General features: G+C 41.9%; 1 protein-coding gene across 2 annotated transcripts in view; it reads left to right on the forward strand.

Moving 5' to 3' along the window:
* The window catches only part of POLD1 (DNA polymerase delta 1, catalytic subunit), a 94808-nt gene that overhangs the window by 15533 nt on the left and 60937 nt on the right, over window positions 1-18338 (forward strand). For both annotated transcript variants that reach the window (XM_066607914.1, XM_066607915.1), the window contains exons 5-12: window positions 1290-1415; window positions 3530-3698; window positions 5303-5417; window positions 5503-5632; window positions 7919-8085; window positions 13060-13164; window positions 14049-14189; window positions 16258-16368. In XM_066607914.1, the coding sequence (XP_066464011.1) occupies window positions 1290-1415; window positions 3530-3698; window positions 5303-5417; window positions 5503-5632; window positions 7919-8085; window positions 13060-13164; window positions 14049-14189; window positions 16258-16368 (1064 nt within the window). The remainder of the gene's footprint in view (window positions 1-1289; window positions 1416-3529; window positions 3699-5302; window positions 5418-5502; window positions 5633-7918; window positions 8086-13059; window positions 13165-14048; window positions 14190-16257; window positions 16369-18338) is intronic.

Raw genomic sequence — 18338 nt, forward strand, 5'->3', positions numbered from 1 at the left:
CAGAACTGTGCACAGTATTCCATGTGGGACCTGACAAGTGCCTTAAATAGTGGGAGAATAATGTTCTCGTCCCTCGCCCCTATACCTCTTTTAATGCACCCCAAGACTTGATTTGCTTTTGTGGCGGCTGATTGGCATTGATATCACCAGTTAAATCTACAGTCCACTAATACCCCCAGGTCTTTTTCCATATCACTTTTCCCCAGCAGTACCCCATTTAATGTATATTGATGACATCCGTTTCCCCTCCCCATGTGCATAAACCTTACATTTATCAATATTAAACTTCATTTGCCATTTTTCTACCCAAGCCCCCAGCTTATCTAGGTCCTTTTGTGGTCGTACATTGTCCTCCGTTGTATTAATTGTCTTGTATAATTTCATATCATCTGTAAATATTGATATTTTGCTGTGTAGCCCCTCTATCAGGTATTGATCAATATATATGAACATAATGGGGCCTAATACTGACCTCTGTGGCACCCCACTAGTGACGGTAGCCCAATCAGAGTATGAACCTTTTATTACCACCCTCTGCTTTCTATCTCTGAGACAGTTCCTTACCCAGATACACACGTTTTCACCCAGACTGAGCTTTCTCATTTTATATATCAACCTATAATGCGGTGCGGTGTAAATGCCTTAGAAAAATCCAGATATCCGAGATCAATAGCCTCTCCCAGGTCCAGTCTACAACTTACTTCATCGTAGAAGCTGATCAAGTTGGTCTGACATGATCGACCCCTCATGAACCCATGCTGGTGAGGAGTTATACCGTTGTTTTCACTCGAGGTATTCAAGGATGACATGAGTCATTTTGATGCAAATTTTGAAGCCTAATCTTGGAGTGGATAAAAAAAAAAAAAAAGTCTTTCTTACATAATCCTCATCCTTTTATTATCAACTCATTGCTTTGGCTTCTAAAACTGCCTTACAACGGCACATGTGAAACCACCCTTACAAAACCGCATTTACATAAGGCAGCAAAATCCATTCAAATTTCAGAGATTCTTTGGAAAGTCTACATATAATACTTCAGTGGAACTTTCTATTACATGTGAACATATCGTTGGTGTGAAACAGTTTTCTGACCAGGAACATTTACCTGTAGAGCAGGTGATAATTGTTAGACTGTTGAGGACCCCCAGTACCAGAGGGGGAAAAATTGGTTCATGCTACAAAAAAATGTTGGTATAACGTAGAATTCAGGTTTTTAATGTAGTTTCTAATGGAATTCTAAAATGAACTTCCCTACAATCTGCTACAACTGTATTGGATCGGTTTTTCAGACTTCAAGCAGGAGCACCTGAGCGACTTCAAGAAGGAACTGAACAATATTGTGATTAGGGACATGCGCTCTAACAAGGACAAAATCTCACAAGCAGTACTGGCTGTTGACATCTGTATGAAAGAGAGTAAGTCATTGTATCTCACAAGTCCTGTAGTCTATAGTGGTTTTCAGCAGGTCAATTTCTTTGTTTGCCTATGGAAAAAGTTGTTAGAGGGTTTCCCTAATGTTGTTGCCACACTATTCCGGTCATGTCTCCAGTTTTCTTTTCTTTTTTTTTTTTCGTTGCAAATTTTTGTTTATTAAACGAGAACAAATAATCATATCACATCAGATGAACATTTAGGCCTCATGTCTCCGGGGAAAATCAGGCCCGCTACGGATTCTCCATGGAGAATCTGCAGCGGGTCCCTCCTGCCCCGCGGACATGAGCGCTGAAAATAGGAATTTAAAGGAATTAACTCACCCGCAGCGGTCTGGGAAGGTCTTCTCTTCCTTGCGGCCGGATCTTCTTTTTCGGCCGGCGGATGAACTCGGCACGACGCCGACGTGCCGCGCGCATGCATCTGGCACATCCGCCGAGCCGAAGCAAGAAAGATCCGGCTGTCAGGAAGAGAAGACCTTCCCGGTCCGCTGCAGGTGAGTTAATTCTTTTAAATTCCTATTTTAGGTCTCCCGCGGATCCGGACAGCTTCCATAGGCTTCAATAGAAGCCCGCGGGAGCCGTCCCCGCGGGAGACCCGCACGAAAATGGAGCATGGTCCAGATTTTTTCATGCTCCATTTTTTTTTTTAAATCCCTTTTATTGACCATCCGTGGGTATTTATCTACCCGTGGGTGGTCAATGCATCCCTATGGGGTGCGGATCCGCGTGCGGGAGAAGAGTTAAAATTCGCTGCGGATTTTAATTCTTCTTTTGCCCGTGGACATGAGGCCTTAAGGAGATGCAATGGGCTTGCAGGCTCCGAGATACAGATGATACATGTCAGATAAACGTATAATAAGGAACACTTAAAGAAACTATATACAAAGTTCCCTGATAGTGATTGGGAGAAACACAGTAACTTTGGGGAGTGGGAGGTGGAGCGAAATGATGGTGGGGCGGGAAAAATACCCAGCAAGGCTGGCTTACTAAGTAGAGCTTACAAGTGGGGTAATCCTAGATGATTCTTTAGACAACCATATGGTTTTAAATCAGGCATGTAACCTTAGTTCCCAGCTTGCTGGTTCCTCCATTCTATAAACTGTATTAACTTTATCAATCAATGGAGAAAGAGTACCTGGTGAGATCGCTTTTGGTGAAAGGAATTTAAGGGTCTCATAAGAGGATAGTTGGGGCAGTGAGAAGGATATGTTGGTCAGTTATCTGAAGGATGGGGGACAAATACTGTTTTCAAAAATTACATTTTGGAGCCTACGGCATGACACCCTTATGTTGGGACCATGTTCCAGTCTGTGAAAGGCAGTGCCAGCATTCATAAGGGCATATCTGGTTTATATTATATAAACACTCCGGTGGTCGATGCCACCTCATTAGTAGCTTAAAGGAGTTCTCCTGGATCTTTAACACCCCTAAAGACAAACCCTAAACATGTGAATGGGCTTTAAAGTTATATAATGCATTAGAGAAAATAGTTGTTTGCTTATGTATATGCCTAAGGGGACAATTCAATGTACAGGTGAAACTTCATGCACTGCAGATATAGCAAACCTTTGTAATGTAGCTTATTATTGATCCTTCGTTGAAAAGTCACAGCCGCCCACAAGTCATATCAATTTTCAATTTTGTAATGATTTCTCCATGCAACATCACATGTTGCCACAGTTGCAGTCAAGAGACCTCATTACAGTAGTGATTGGCTGTTTTAAACACATGACTTGACATTACATGGATGTTACGCAATTAAGGGTTATCTACAAGAAACATTTATCACTGTATCGACAGGATAGGTGATTGATCAAAGTATGATCAATAGAATGAGAATCCCAAACCCTCGTTTGAGAAGAGGTTGAATGGAGTGATGGTCATGCATGTGCAGGAACCCCTATTCTAGTGACTCCTTGGACTCCCCCGTGATCATACATTTATCACTTTGGATAAGTCCTAAAGTATTGTTCATGGGATATTCCCTTTTGATGTGTGCGTATATCTTTACAATAATAGAGATTTCCAAGCGGCTACTAGTATATCTGAAATAACTGTCATGATTTGTAATGTTGATATATTTTATTTTACTGTAGATATGTATGGATATCATGGAAAGAGGATTCTTCCCTTTCTTAAAATCACCATGGCCTTTCCACGCCTAATTGCACCTGCTAAGCGTCTTTTAGAACAAGGGATACGGTTTGGCAGCTTCCCAATGCATTGTTTTCAAGCTTATGAAGCCAATATCGACTTTGAAATCAGGTATTCTGTAAACTTTTTTTGCTTGTTAATATCAGCTTTACTTTTGGGCTCCATGTGGTTATCTATAAATGTTTGGTAGTGATAGGTCCACTAGTGCATGTAAGAAGCCGCACACTTAAAGGGGGTTTTATCAATTAAAACCATGTGGTTCAATACAGGGATAACTTGACTTCCCTGTTTGCCTCCAAATGGGAGAGGGTGATGCACATCTCAAGAGTGGGCTAGCAACTCCATCAAGTGCAGTTTTATGTGCTGGACTTCCTTTGATTCCTAGCTATTCCATCAGCAGGGAATGTCTGAACCCAAGAGAGGGGTCACCTTTTCCAAATACACTTTTTCACTTGTGCGCCCAGCAGGAAACCATAGAATTGAACCTAGCGTATTTGTATGTTTTCAACCACAACCTTCTCCAGCTTGTGGCCCAGACACTGATCCCACTGGTTTGGTCATTGGTTGTTCTGTTTTGAATGGTATTTCAATGGGCAGTTTTCCTACCATTCACCCTCTGCAGTGCCCACCAAGATATGAGAATGCTTCCACTCCATCTGAATGTAGTTGGAGTTTCTTCAGTTCTATGTGTCTGAAGCGGCCTACCTTCTTTGTTTTGTCTCTCATGGTATTCAAGACCATCTATGGTTCAGTGAGTTAAAACTACCATTTGTGAAGCCCTCTCTGCGGACGGATGCTCCTCTTCTTACCCCAGCATTTCCTACAAGACTGATGGAGGCCTCTTGGACAGTACACTTAGGGTCTTGGGCCCTCAGATGGCTAGTCTGATTTGGGTGATTCCTCTTCACACGTTGTTGGGTTTTCTAAGGCATGGTTTTAACATCCTCTGTTTTTCTCATTTGTAAATTCAGCATGCAGCAGTGGATAATTGGATTGTTCCTCTCCCGAGGACTGCTTTAGGACATCCCCAAATGATATGAGCAGGAAAACAGGGTTTTTTAGTTACTCACGGGTAAAATCCTTTTATCACTGATTTCATTGGGAGGACATCTCCCACCCAGTTATCTTTTTCTTTTTAGGCTTCTACTGGTTTTTCTTGATGGGTTGCCTGTTTTTGCTCGATTCTGACCCATCAGCTATCGTTTTCTATTTTTCTGGTTTACGTTTTTTGGCTTTGATTACCCTATATAAACTGAATAGTTCAGTGTCTGCAGGAGAGTTCTAGCCTGTGGATAGAACTAGCACATTTTTTGCCCAGTGTCCACCTACCAGTGGTAGCAGCTATATCCATGGTCTTCTGTGTCTCCAAGTGAACGTGGCGAGAAAAGGATTTTACAGATTACTAACAAAATCCTGTTATGTCATTGAGAATTAATGAAATGAAATCCAAAGTGCCTCATTTTTGTTTCCCTTTTTGTTGCTAAACTGCCCCCATAACCGAACTCAGTAGTTTCAGATGATCGTAATGTAAAATTTATAGCTGCTGTAAACAACGTACTTTAGTGTTTTTTAAATTATTGACTGGACATGGTTTTTAAGTTCTTAAAGGTTAAGTCGGGTTTTACATTCATGCAAATCTGTAGTTTTTAAACTTTTTATAAGAGAATGCAACTTTTGTTTTGTGAACTTCATTACTGTTTGTTTTTGACTTCCAGGTTTATGGTTGATAATGATATTGTTGGATGTAACTGGATCGAGCTCCCTGCTGGTAAATATCGTATACGTAAGGAATATCAAGGAGGAGACGTCAGTAATGATGACACCAAAAAGGTGAGTGTTGGATATTCACTTGAACACCTTGCATTTTAAGTCTAGCTATAGCCGATCCTGTAACCTGTATTTTGTCTCCGTGCAGATGTCTCTTGCCCAGCTAGAGGTTGATATCAGTTGGGCTGATGTCATCAGTCATCCCGCTGAAGGAGAATGGCAGAAGATCGCACCTCTTCGAGTTCTCAGTTTTGACATTGAATGTGCAGGAAGGAAAGGTAATAGTAATAAAAAGCAGTGGTTATTAATGGTACATACTCTGGGTCATGGTTACTTGTGGTGTACCACAGGGGTTAGTACTGGGTCCTATTCCTTTCATTATATTAGCAACCTCATAGAAGGATTGTACAATATGTATCAATATTTGCAAATGATACAAAACTACATGCAGTAATTTGCATGGGGATGATATATGGTTTCAATTAATCTGGATAAGCTGGAGGCTTTGAAAAAAAGGCAAATTAGGTTTCACTGATAAATGGAAGATTATGCACATGGGTAGGGAAATAAATGTCACCATTACAAACTAAATGGGAAACCGCTGTGTAACACGGACATAGAAAAAGACAACTGTAAACATCTGGTGAAACCAGTGTCAGGCTGCTGCTGCTAAGGAAAGTAGGATTATAGGGTGCAATAAAAGAGGTCTAGGGACACAAGATGAAAACGCTGTTCTTTTTGCAATTAACTGGTCAGATGACACCTGAAATATTGCATACAATTTTGGGCACCGGTACTCAAGAAGGACATGTCAGAGCTTGAGCACGTTCAAAGGAGGGTAACTAAAGTCATAAATGGAATCAGCGGGCTACAATACCCATAAAGGTTATCAAAATTGGGCTAATTTAGTTTAAACAAAAAGACGGCTGAGGGGAGACCTAATAACTATGTGTAAATATATCAGGGGACAAGACAGAGATCTCTCCCATCATCTATTTATACCCAGGACTGTGACTGTAATAGTATGGCATCCTCTGCGTCTAGAGGAAAGAAGGCTTCTACACCGACATAGAAGGGGGTTCTTTACTGTAAGAGTAGTGAGACTATGGAACTCTCTCCCTGATGATGTGGTGATAGTAAACTTGCTAAAAGATTTCAAGAGGGGCCTGGAAGTATTTCTTTTAATTCAATAATTTTTATTGTGAGTTTTGACTTTTTTTTTCCAAACATAAACCTAAATTTCTAACCCCCTTACCGCCTCCCACCTCCCCCTCACTCTCTCACTCCCTCCAGCAGGATAATGCTCAGCTGCACACACAAGGATGTCACAGGAGCCTCCACAACATTGCCAATCTTCTGTGGCTGCCCGGTCAGATGTCAATCAGATAGTGGTTCCTTCCTTCACTCAGTTTGGTCCTGCCCTAAACTAATCCCAATTTAGTTGCTTGTCTGTTTTCTACAAGCGTAATTTGGTTTTCCCCAACTACGTGCGCTGCAGGCGTGTCTGTTGGGGATTTGGGGATGAGGGACTACAGAACACACATGAAAAGCTCTTTTAGATTTAGACTTTTTTTGGCCTGTAAAGTAGTAATTATGAACTGGAAATCCACAGATTCTTTAACTTTATTGGCTCCTTTTGGTTAATTTTTCTATCCCATTATACAAAATTCTGTATATGAACAGGAAGGGGTCTTAAAAATGTGAGAAAATATGGTTCAAATGGAGCAACTCAACTGCGACAGCTGTTTAAGTAGCAACCTTGATTATGTGGAGTGACCGCTTGCTTTATATTAGAAAGGGATTGGTTTGTGATGGGCTAAGTATGTTTGTGCTTGTGTGTGACAAAGGCCTCATGTCCACGGGTGGATTGGATTCCACATGCAGAATTCCACAGCGGGAGACCTACTTAAACCATTTGCGGGAGATTGTGGATGTAATGGCTTTTCTGCGAGGATGTATGCAAATGCACTGCAGATCATCTGCGCGGAAAAAAAACTGCAACCCCACCTCCCAGCATTTTCCCTACCACTCCAATTGCTTTTAACCTTCAAATCCGCAATGCATCCGCAATTGTATTTGCGGCTGTACTGCAGATTGTCCGCACTCATTGACTTCTATGAAGCCCGTCCGCACTGAATCCACACTAAAATGGAGCATGCTGTGGTTTGTGTAACGCACCAAACGGTCCGCTTAAATTTAGTTGCGGATGCCAATGCTTCCCTATGAGCACTTTGAATTGCGGCTCTTCAGCGCGGGTGACCCCCACCAGTGGACATTGGCCCAAACTCTTTGTTTTCCTTTTTCACAACAGGACCTGCAGAGTCTTTTCATGTCATGTGTAATTCTTTCTTTACTTTTACAACTGTAATTGCATGGGGTCATTAAAATGAGTATTTGTTATGCTTCGGTATACTCTGTTTAACTCTCAGATATCTACAAATCCAAACTTAGTAAATCCTATGTTGACAACTGGCACATATAGAACGGTTACTCCTCAAACAATTATTGTCTCAAGTTAACCCCGTCATCTCGGTTCTATCATTATTACATTTTTCTTTATGCAGGCGTGTTCCCTGAGCCTGACAAAGATCCTGTCATCCAGATTGCCAACATGGTTCTGCGTCAGGGGGAGAAGGACCCTTTCATCCGCAATGTGTTCACACTGCACACCTGTGCTAGCATTGTAGGCTCCCAGGTGCTTTGCTTTGAGAAGGAAGATGCACTTCTTAAGGTATGTTATATCTACCAATTCTTTATATAAGCACCAAGCTGATCATCTGTCTGGCATTTTCTGCGTCCAGATATAGGGCAAAGATTGTTGTATGATTCTTGTTACATTTTGACAACATATTGACTCCCTACCTGCAGAATACCTTACATGTATGTTGTGCCTGATTTTGCAAGTACAGCTGCTGTTCAGGAGAGGCAGTGTAGCTGTGATTGACAGTTACACTCCTGCAATAACAGCTGGGATCAGAGAAAATGACAATCTCAGCCATTAGCCCCTAAAGCGCTGCGATTTGTTCCGGTTCTGGTGGGGAGATGGGTAGAGGGCTCCCTTTATTCTGCCCCCGTCAGCCTCGGCAGTATGATTGCAGGGGTTAGCTGAGAAGTCATGACTGTCCTGGACCTATTAAAGGCACACAAGGCTGTCTAGTCCTTGGGTATGCTCTAGCAGATGTCTGCCTGTGTATTTTACTTATAGACATAAAACAATATATTGTTAAAAAAAATTATAAAAATAACCATAAGTGACTGAAAAAAATGTTTTGATGGTCTAAAAAAACAAAAAAAACCCCCAAAAACTAAAATTATTTCTACAACACAAAAATACATAAAACCACTCTGTGTCCAGTCCTGGGCGCCCCACTTTAAAAAAGACATAGACAAACTGGAGCAAGTTTAGAGAAGAGTTACCAAGATGGTGAGCGGTCTGCAAATCATGTCCTATGAGGAACGGTTAAAGGATCTGGGAATGTTTAGCTTGCAAAAAAGTAGGCTGAGAGGAGACTTAATAGCTGTCTACAAATATCTGAAGGGCTGTCACAGTGCAGAGGGATCAGCCCTATTCTCATTTGCACAAGGAAAGACTAGAAGCAATGGGATGAAACTGAAAGGGATGAGACACAGATTAGATATTACTAAAAACTTTCTGACACTGAGGGTGGTCAATGAGTGGAACAGGTTACCAGTGGAGGTGGTGAGTTCTTCTTCAATGGAAGTGTTCAAATAGAAGCTGAACAGACATCTGCACTGAGCAGGGAGTTGGGACCAATGACCCTGGAGATCCCTTCCAACTCTTTTTTTTTTTTAAATCAATCAATTTTATTATAAATTCCCACGCTTGTTTTGCCATGTACAATAAATTTATGCCCCCCATTAAACAAAAAAAACAAAAAAACTTAAAGGAGTATTCCAGAGACTGGGCAAAATTTCTCAGTTTCCATTTTTTGCTGCTATTCCAAACGTCCATCTAAATCGTCAAACTGTCCTATTTTTCTTTTTGGCCGACCTGCACCACCTCTCCTTTCCAGCCAGTTTCAGATTTCTACACTGTTATTTAGAATCTCCCATAATGCCCCATTGCCAGTTACTGATGAATGCACATTCACAACTGTACAAAGTGTGTCGTAATTACAGTATTTGTAGGCATTAAGCATGTCCTAACTAGTAAAGCAGTGGAGCCTACAGGTTGTAACTACTGGATACCAATGGAGAAGTAAGCCAGGGCGGGGGAGCCCACAGGTTAAGCAATATCTCTGCAGCTTTATACAAGAAGTTATAACATACTGCAAAATGACATGTTAGTGCCTTATGAAGCATGTAACTTTCACCTTGAATCACCAGAATACCCCTTTAAATGGGGCCATATAGTTACATAAAAATGTTGCCTAAAAATGTCTTGTTCCATTTAAATAGCTACATGACCTTAAAAATAAAAAGGTTGGCTTGGTCCTTAAGGACCCCCCCCCAGAAAAAATGGATCCACAAAAGCTATGAATGTATAATAAAATATACCTTTTATCAGCATAAGGTGAATATAAATATTACAGTTAAAATGGCGAGGACACAATCCTAATGGCTACCAAACTGAGGGTTAATAAATGTAAATAACTATACCAAAAGCAAAGAATAATCTCTAAATACAACATACAGCAACTCATGAACACAGGAGTGCTACATTGGCAATTTAACATGTAGTTACGTAATTAATACTATAGAGTTAAATTAAAAAAATATAAATTTAGATTAGTGCATACGGACCCTCAGAATGGTAAACCCCCAACAGCCGGTTCGCGTCACTGCTTTCTCAAGGGAATGCGAATGTTTTGACAAGCAACACACCCACTCAATACTAAGGAAATTGCTGAAAACATGACCGGATAGCAGTATTTCATGGCTGAAGGCCGCCTGCAGACGGGCGGGTCGGATCCGGCGGCGAGAATTCTCGCCGCGGGACCCGACCCGAGCGTCTGCAGAGACGAGCGCGTACTCACCCGCGCCCGGCGGTCTAGGCTCTTTCATGTGCCGGCTGCCGGGCAGCCGGCGCATGCGCAGACCGGAGCCGGCGGCCGGGTGAGTGACGTTTCTGTGCGAGGCTCTGCGAGCCCCGCACAGAAATAGGACATGCCGCGGTTTGTTTGCCGCACGACATTTCGTATTGTAATGCACTCCTATGCAGGCTTTTAATGGCGGAAATCCCGCCGCAGGATTTTCGCCCGTCTGCAGACGGCCTAAGTTTAGAAAAACTGGTCTATGTGACACTACAGTGAAGGCTATTAAAAAAAAAATAATAATAATCTCCCTATTACAGACTTTTTTTAAAATAACACTATTCAATCATGCTTTTAGCAATTTCCTTAGGCTGCCTGCAGATGGCCGGGTCGGATCCCGCTGCGAGAATTTTCACAGCGGGATGCGGTCCCGTGCCCCTGCAAAGGCCTGTGGCTCACCCGCTCCCGACGTCTTATGTCTCTGCTATGCCCCGGCCAGCCAGCGCATGCGTAGAGAGGAGCCGGCCCGGAACTATTGACATTTCTGTGCAGACCTCTGTGAGACCTGCACAGAATTAGAACATGCCGCGATTTGTTTTCCGCTGACAAATCGCCGCTGTGTGCATAAGATTGCGTTTTACAATGTAATCCTATGCAGGCGGGCACATGTGGAAATTCTGTGGGAAATCCGCTGCAGAATTTCCACCCGTATGCATGGGGCCATAGTGTTGTACAGATGAGTTACTTATTAGGACATCAGCAATTGTGTCAGAAGGTGGTTTATCCCACCAAAGGGAACATGAGCTGTATTTTCACAGATGGCTTCATATACATGTGGTTTTCGTTGTATTGCTGTGGGAACTACTGTATGGTTCATTGATCTCCAAGGTAAACTGATTAAAGCATTTCATTGTTACACTACTAGAAGGGAAATTTTGATCCCGCTTTCAATGTAGAAGCTGCATTGGCTGCTGTTAGTACTTCTCTGTGTGTATGTTGTGCACTTTTTTAAGTGCTTGCTCAATACTGTCATTATACATTTGGATCACCTTTCATCACTTGCTGTCTTGCCAATGATTACTTACAGTCTTTGCATGTTTTTTTGCATTTTCTTGAACCTTTATTACAGTAACCGATTCTAAATGTGACTGTTATTTCTATGATGGGTGAAACCTTGGACTAGGATTGGGCAATTTGGCCAAAAATTAAAATCTTTTTTTTTTAATTTATTTTTTATGAACGATTTTCAATCTGAATTTTACCCCCGCAGTCCCCACCCCCGGTCATTATTCCCAATCCGGGATGTCTGGAGGGCGTGGCGGGGCCCTAGTCTGGCTGTCGGGCATGCGCAGTACAGATTTCTTATTTTCTTTATATCATTGCTTTTCCCGCGTCATCGCCTAGTTATGACGCGAAAACCTCTAACTTTTTGCAATGTCATTACAGAAGGGCCGCAGATCAGACAGCTTCCATTGACTTCAATGGAAGCCGTCTGTGTGAAGTCCGCACAGAATCGCACCATGCTGCGATTTCTTCTCCGCAACACAAAATCACAATCTATTTCCACTCCTGGAGAGGGGTCAGAAACGCTCTTTTCTGCTTAGGGAGAGCAACTATATACTATAAACTAAGTGAGGAGAGACTCAAATGGCCACGCACGCTCCTCTGGGTAATATGCAAATAAGGGAGATGGAATAAATCCTCCACAGTGCCACCTATTGAAAGGCAGCATTCCTTCGAGTCAAAGTGGGACTTTTTATACAAGTCTTGTTACAATAACTGGGAATCAAAAGTACATGGAGTCTGGCTTTGCTTTTGATTCCCAGTCATTGTAACAAGACTTGTATAAAAAGTCCCACTTTGACTCGAAGGAATGCTGCCTTTCAATAGGTGGCACTGTGGAGGATTTATTCCATCTCCCTTATTCACTCCTGGAGATAAAATCGTGATTTGCCATAGTGAGCTGTGGGCTGTATTTTCAGCGGAATTCGGAGGCAAATCCGCTCGTGTGCAGGCGGCCTAAATCAATGGTTTTGAAATGTCATGTCTACCAAGCACCACATCTATTTTTGACCCCTTCAAGACCAGAGCTTTTTCATTTTCTTATTTTAAGTTTTTTCTCCCCTCCTTTCAAGAGCCATAACTTTTATTTTTCCGTCAACATAGCTGTATGAGGGCTAGTTGTTTGCAGGACAAGTTGTATTTTTTTTAATGGTGCCATTTTAAGGTACCCTATAATATACTGAAAAGCTTTAAAAAAAAATTGGGGGGGGGGGGGGGGAAGGGAACAGACTCCTCCAATAATCCATTTAGTGGATTGGAGGTCACGTGCAGATAGATTTTATTTATAAGGAGGAAATAAACTTAGAAAGTGCTGGAAGTTCCTCTTTAGCAGTGCGGATTTTGGGGCTGAATATGCCGCAGGAGGGCATATTCTGCAAAGCTGTTGCGGAATATTCTGTGCTGTGTGAACGGTCCCTAGGATTTTTATTTTTCCGCAATGCAACCTCAATTCTTCTTTGTACGATACAAGGCCATGGGTGACCAAAATTCTGACAATAGGGAAATGTTTTGTTTGCAGCAAACCTGTGATTGCTTTACTGCGACTTGTGCGCTACCAAATGACACCGTGTACGAGAGGTTATTAATTTCATGTTCTAAATTCTCATGTCATTTGAGCAGCTTAATGGTGCATTCTTTTTCTCACTTAGGCTTGGGCAGAATTTGTGCGCATCATTGATCCAGACATTATAACTGGCTACAATATTCAGAATTTTGACTTGCCATACCTGATTAACAGAGCTCAGACCCAAAAGGTAACTTTTCTTGATCATCACAAAGTGGCTTTCTATTTCAGAAAGTGCTATCGTAGTGTGTTTGTTTTCTTTAAGTAGTTGAAGGGCCAGATCTACTCTCACAAGCTGTTTTTATATTGTTCCTATGCATTCAAAGCAAACAAAAAAGTTCCTGATGTTTGTGTCTACATATACCAATGCGCCTTTTGTGCAGTCTGATCCTACAAGTATACCCCCTTTTATCTGTCACCTGCAGAATGTATGTAGGCAAGAAAGAAAATACTGAAAAGAGGGTGTATAAATGCAGGAGAGGACTACTGTGGATAACCCTAGGTCAGCATTGTATCTGTAGATGAAAAAATGGTGGGAGAATTTTAATCACTGCTCTTTTCAAACTTGCTTCATTATTCCAGGCAAATACTATTGATGACCTATCCTTGGAAATTTGCTTCTTGGGATCCCTGGTGATCAGTTGATAGTGCAACAGGAACAGACAATCATCGGGGTTGGAGCAGGAAGTCTCAAAGACAGTTTCACTCCCATTGAAATCAATGGAAATTAAGGAGCGTTGGGGCCAGAGGCAGAAGTGTAATACGTGGCTTTGCTCCCATTGATTTCGGTGGGAGTGAAGCTGCCTCTTGAGACTTTCTGCTCCGGCCCTCGATGACTGATTTCCAGCCCCACTGCACTGACAGCGGGCTGGATGATCAGCTTATCACGAGGGATCCCGAGCGACAGATCCCTGTGGTGAACCATTGATGGCCTATCCTGAGGATAGGTCATCAATAGGATTTGTCTGGAAAACCCCTTTAATTTAAGATGCATTGGGACAATAAAAATGTTTGTAATCTGGACTCAGGCTTTAAGGGGTAGATAAAAGTTGATTGAGTTTTTCTGTGATGCAGGTTGCTAGTTTTCCTTTCCTTGGGAGAATGCGGAACATGAAGTCTGTGATTCGAGACTCCTCTTTCCAGTCCAAACAAATGGGCAGACGAGAAAACAAAGTCATCAATACAGAGGGCCGGGTTCAGTTTGACCTGCTGCAGGTATTATTATAGTAATATGATTGTGTACCCTGCTGCGTTCTCTTTCTCAGTTGTAATGACAGAATGTATCGTGGTGAATAAACATCCACTTCATCTGTAACTAGCAGACATAGAGGTGTCTCCAGATTGGCTGCCCCGACTACCAGTTACCAGCAAACAATCTCCTTTCAATTAACCCCTTAGTGACGGAGCTTTTTTGCTTTTTTCCATTTTAGTTTTTTCCTACTCCCTTTGAAAAAATCGTAGCTCCTTTATTTATCCATCGACGTCGCTGTATGAGGGCTTGTTTTTTGCGGGACGAGTTGTATTTTTCAATGGCACTATTTATTGTACCATATAATGTACTGAAAAACTTTTTAAAAATTCTTAGCGGAGAGAAATGGAAAAAAAAACGACACTCCACCATCTTTCGGTGCGTCCTGTTTCTACAGCGCACAAACTGCAACCAAAACGACCTGATATTTTTATTCTATGGGTCAGTATGATTACTACGATACCAAACTTATATAGTTTTTTTTAAATTTTTATTTTTATTTTTTTAAGATATTGAATTTTTTTCAATTATTTTCTGCGGTCATTTTGTGCGCGCAATAACTTTTTTATTTTTCTGTCGACGTAGTTGTGCAAGAGCTCAATTTTTGCGTGATGTCCTATAGTTTCCGATAGTATCAATTTGGAATACATACAACTTTTTGATCGCTTTTTATTGCATTTTTTCTGGAAGACAGGGTAACTAAAAAAGTGTATTTCTGGCATTCTTTATTTTTTTTTCCGGACGACGTTCACCGTGCAGGAAAAATAATGCGCTACTTTGATAGATCGGACTTTTATGGACGCGGCGATACCAAATACATATTTTTATTTTATGATTTAGATTTTTTAATAATTGATATGGCAAAAGGGGGGTGATTTAAACTTTTATAACTTTTTTTTTTTTTTTACAATTTAAAAAACTTTATTGATCTTTTTTCTTACTTTACTTTGAAGTCCCCCTGGGGGACTTTAACATGCGATGCTTTGATTGCTCCTGCAGTATGACGTAATGCTATAGCATTACGTCATACTGCTTTTTTACAGGCAGTCTATCAAGCCACCCTGTGTGGATGGCTTGATAGGCAGTCTGCTAAGGCAGCCCTGGGGCCATTCATTAGGCCCCCGGCTGCCATGACACCTGCACGGCTCCCCCGATCTCACCGTGGGGGGGGGGGGGGGCCGTGCGGGACCCCAAACAGCGTTTGGGGCATTTAATGGGTTAATAGCCGCGAACGGCCGAGCGCGGCTATTGCCCGCGGGTGTCAGCTGTAATAAACAGCTGACGCTCGCACTGTATGGAGGGAGATAGCGGTGCTACCTCCCTCCATACACGTCCTGCAACAGCAGGACGTAGTTTTACGATAGCGCCGTCACTAAGGGGTTAAGCTTTTTGACTCTACTGCCTTGTGTAAGAGAGTGGATGACACATGGACTCTGCTCCATGCTGCAGTCCCTGGCACTTGACCACCAGAAGCATTGTACCGCTGCCTTGTCTTCTCATAGTTTGTGTGGGTTGCCAGTCTACAAAGGCGGTGAGCCAAGAGTGGTTTGGTGTGGGGGCATAGGCTGGCCTTACCCTGCCTAAATACAAGATGACCAAAAGAGATAAGCAAGGATGGAACTTCACAAGGGGAGAGAAGAGCAGAGACCCGCATGGGTGGGGCAAACAAGGTAAGAGACAAAGGGGAGGAAGGCAGCTAACTGGGGCACAAAATCTGCATAGTGTAAATATACTACAGAGGCCATAACTGTGGGGGTTGTGAACCCCCAGTATATACACAGAATATATTCTAATTCTAGAGGAAAACATCAGCCTCTGAGGACAGAAGAGGAAGATGACTTCTAACCAGCTGCTTTCAATGCTGTACCGTCAAATCATTTTCCAGGTTATCTGGCATGGGTATATTTTTGTGCGATGCCTCCTTAGTAGGATTGGGTGCGCTTTAAAGGAAGTTTACTGCATTAACTAGCAAACATCTATAATAAAAAAATCAATAATTTTGTGCACGTGACTTTATCTTTTTTTTTTATACAGGTTCTTTTGAGAGATTACAAATTGCGTTCCTACACCCTAAATGCTGTCAGTTTCCATTTCTTACAAGAACAGAAGGAGGATGTACAGCATTCTATCATCACTGACCTGCAGGTACAGCTTCAACGTCAGATTTTAGGTCCCAGAAGCCTAGAGAATAGGTAAATTGGTGGAGATTTATCTAAATTGGTGCAACATAAATTCAGTCTCATTTTGCTCAAGGACCTTCGTGCAATGAAAGCAGCGACCTAATTGGTTGCCAAAAGTAACTAAATCACTTTTCTTGTGCACCAGTTTTATAAATTGCCTTTAATCAATAGACAATTTATTGACTTTTATTTCATACCCAGCTTCACCAGAGATACAAATAGTATATTCACTGAACTTCATAATACAGCAATATGCAGTAATCTTTCCCCTAGTGGTGTCTGCAAGCAACTTGAATTTTAGAATTTCGCTAATTTTACCAGCTATGTGTGAAGATTAGCTAGGAAATATATTAAGCATCAGCATTTCATATATTGGTAATCCTACTGTTTAATGCAATGAAACCCAACTAAGTTACCGTCTCATATAACTGAATATAAAGAGGACTTGATGTAATTGCTGAGTGGTACTTGCAATTCTGGCAGCATCTTCCCATCATTGGTGGATCGCGTCAATCTTTTTAAAATGATGTATCTCGCTAAGTTTCTATATTTCTTTCATGTGTCTCCAGTGATGGTAGCAAAGAAACTTTTCCAAGGTTGGATGGTTTGCCACGGTCCTTTTACTGGCAGGGAGACGCCCAGGCGTGGTTGCCTCACCCTACAGGCCCCTAAACATTGAGGCAGACTGGCTGCTCCTAATTTACATAATTATTTCCTGGCTTAGTTTGCATGCACTGGTGGATGGATATTGAACTTAGTAATATGGCGAGTGTCCTGGCTGGGGCCCTCATGGGATCTTACGAGTGTTTGGCCAATTTATTATATGGGTTCAGCACTCCTAATTCTGAATAACTCCCTCTTCAAACAGTCTCCAGGGTCTGGCAGATAATGGAGGGGCGTTTAAGACATCCATGGCTCCCACGTATTCTAGAACCCCTTTATGGATAAAGCCACACCTTCTTTTCTTTTTTTTCCTACTGTGTGCGGACTACTGGGCAAAATGTTTCATGTACGTTTGGATGATTTGGAGTTCCTGTTGCAGGCAGAGATTAGAGATTAATTTGAAGTAGCCCATGTTAGCGATTTCTTTTTTTTTTTTTTTTTTTTTTTTTTAAATCTCCAGCTTTAACATGCCTTTCAGGCTCGGTTTGTCCTTAAAACCGGTGGTTTACCTCTCTGAGCTTGAGAAACTTGTTAGTATCCTGGATCTTATGACACAGTTATGTCCTCCTCCAGTCGGTTGGTAATGAGCCTTTTGATAGGGCTTACTTAAGATGCAGTGTAGATATACCTTATTTGACATCTGAAAACTGGAAAGAGCTGGAGGACTTCTACTATCCTGTTGTAATTGGTGCCTGTGACCTCCTTATACAATCAGCTTTATTAACAGTATTTACCACTCTCCTGTAAAGCTTCTAAAGATGGGAGCCTCTACCGTAGCTCTTTGCTTACGATGCCAAGTGTCAGAGGATACTTTGCTTCATCCAGTATGGTCATGCCCAAGGGTTTTCCTCTTCTGGAGAGAAGTCATCGAATTTATGCACTCCAATTTTAATTTCCCAGCTGTCCTGAGCCCTCAGGTGTGTTTTTTGGGGTCTAATTAGCAGTATGGTCCAGGGAACTTATGATGATTTTTTTTCTTTTTCGATTTTCTACCCTTCTGTGACAGAATAATTATTATTATGCCGCCTCGGTCGCACACTGAATCTAACTTGTGAATAAATGTTCTACTATTCAGAAATTTATACCTTTTCAATGAGAAGTGCCCACGCGAATTTGAAAAAGTTTAGGTGGCCCTGAACAGTACCAGACTTCTATGACTCTCCCTCTAGCTGTCATACTGGTGGTTACAATGGGGAAATCTGGGGTAGATGTCTGGCATACATATGAATGGTGTGCGCGAGTGACTTGCTCAGTCGATTCCTTTTGTCATGT

The sequence above is a fragment of the Eleutherodactylus coqui genome, chromosome 6 (assembly GCF_035609145.1).
Source record: "Eleutherodactylus coqui strain aEleCoq1 chromosome 6, aEleCoq1.hap1, whole genome shotgun sequence".
NCBI classification, from domain to species: Eukaryota; Metazoa; Chordata; class Amphibia; order Anura; family Eleutherodactylidae; genus Eleutherodactylus; species Eleutherodactylus coqui.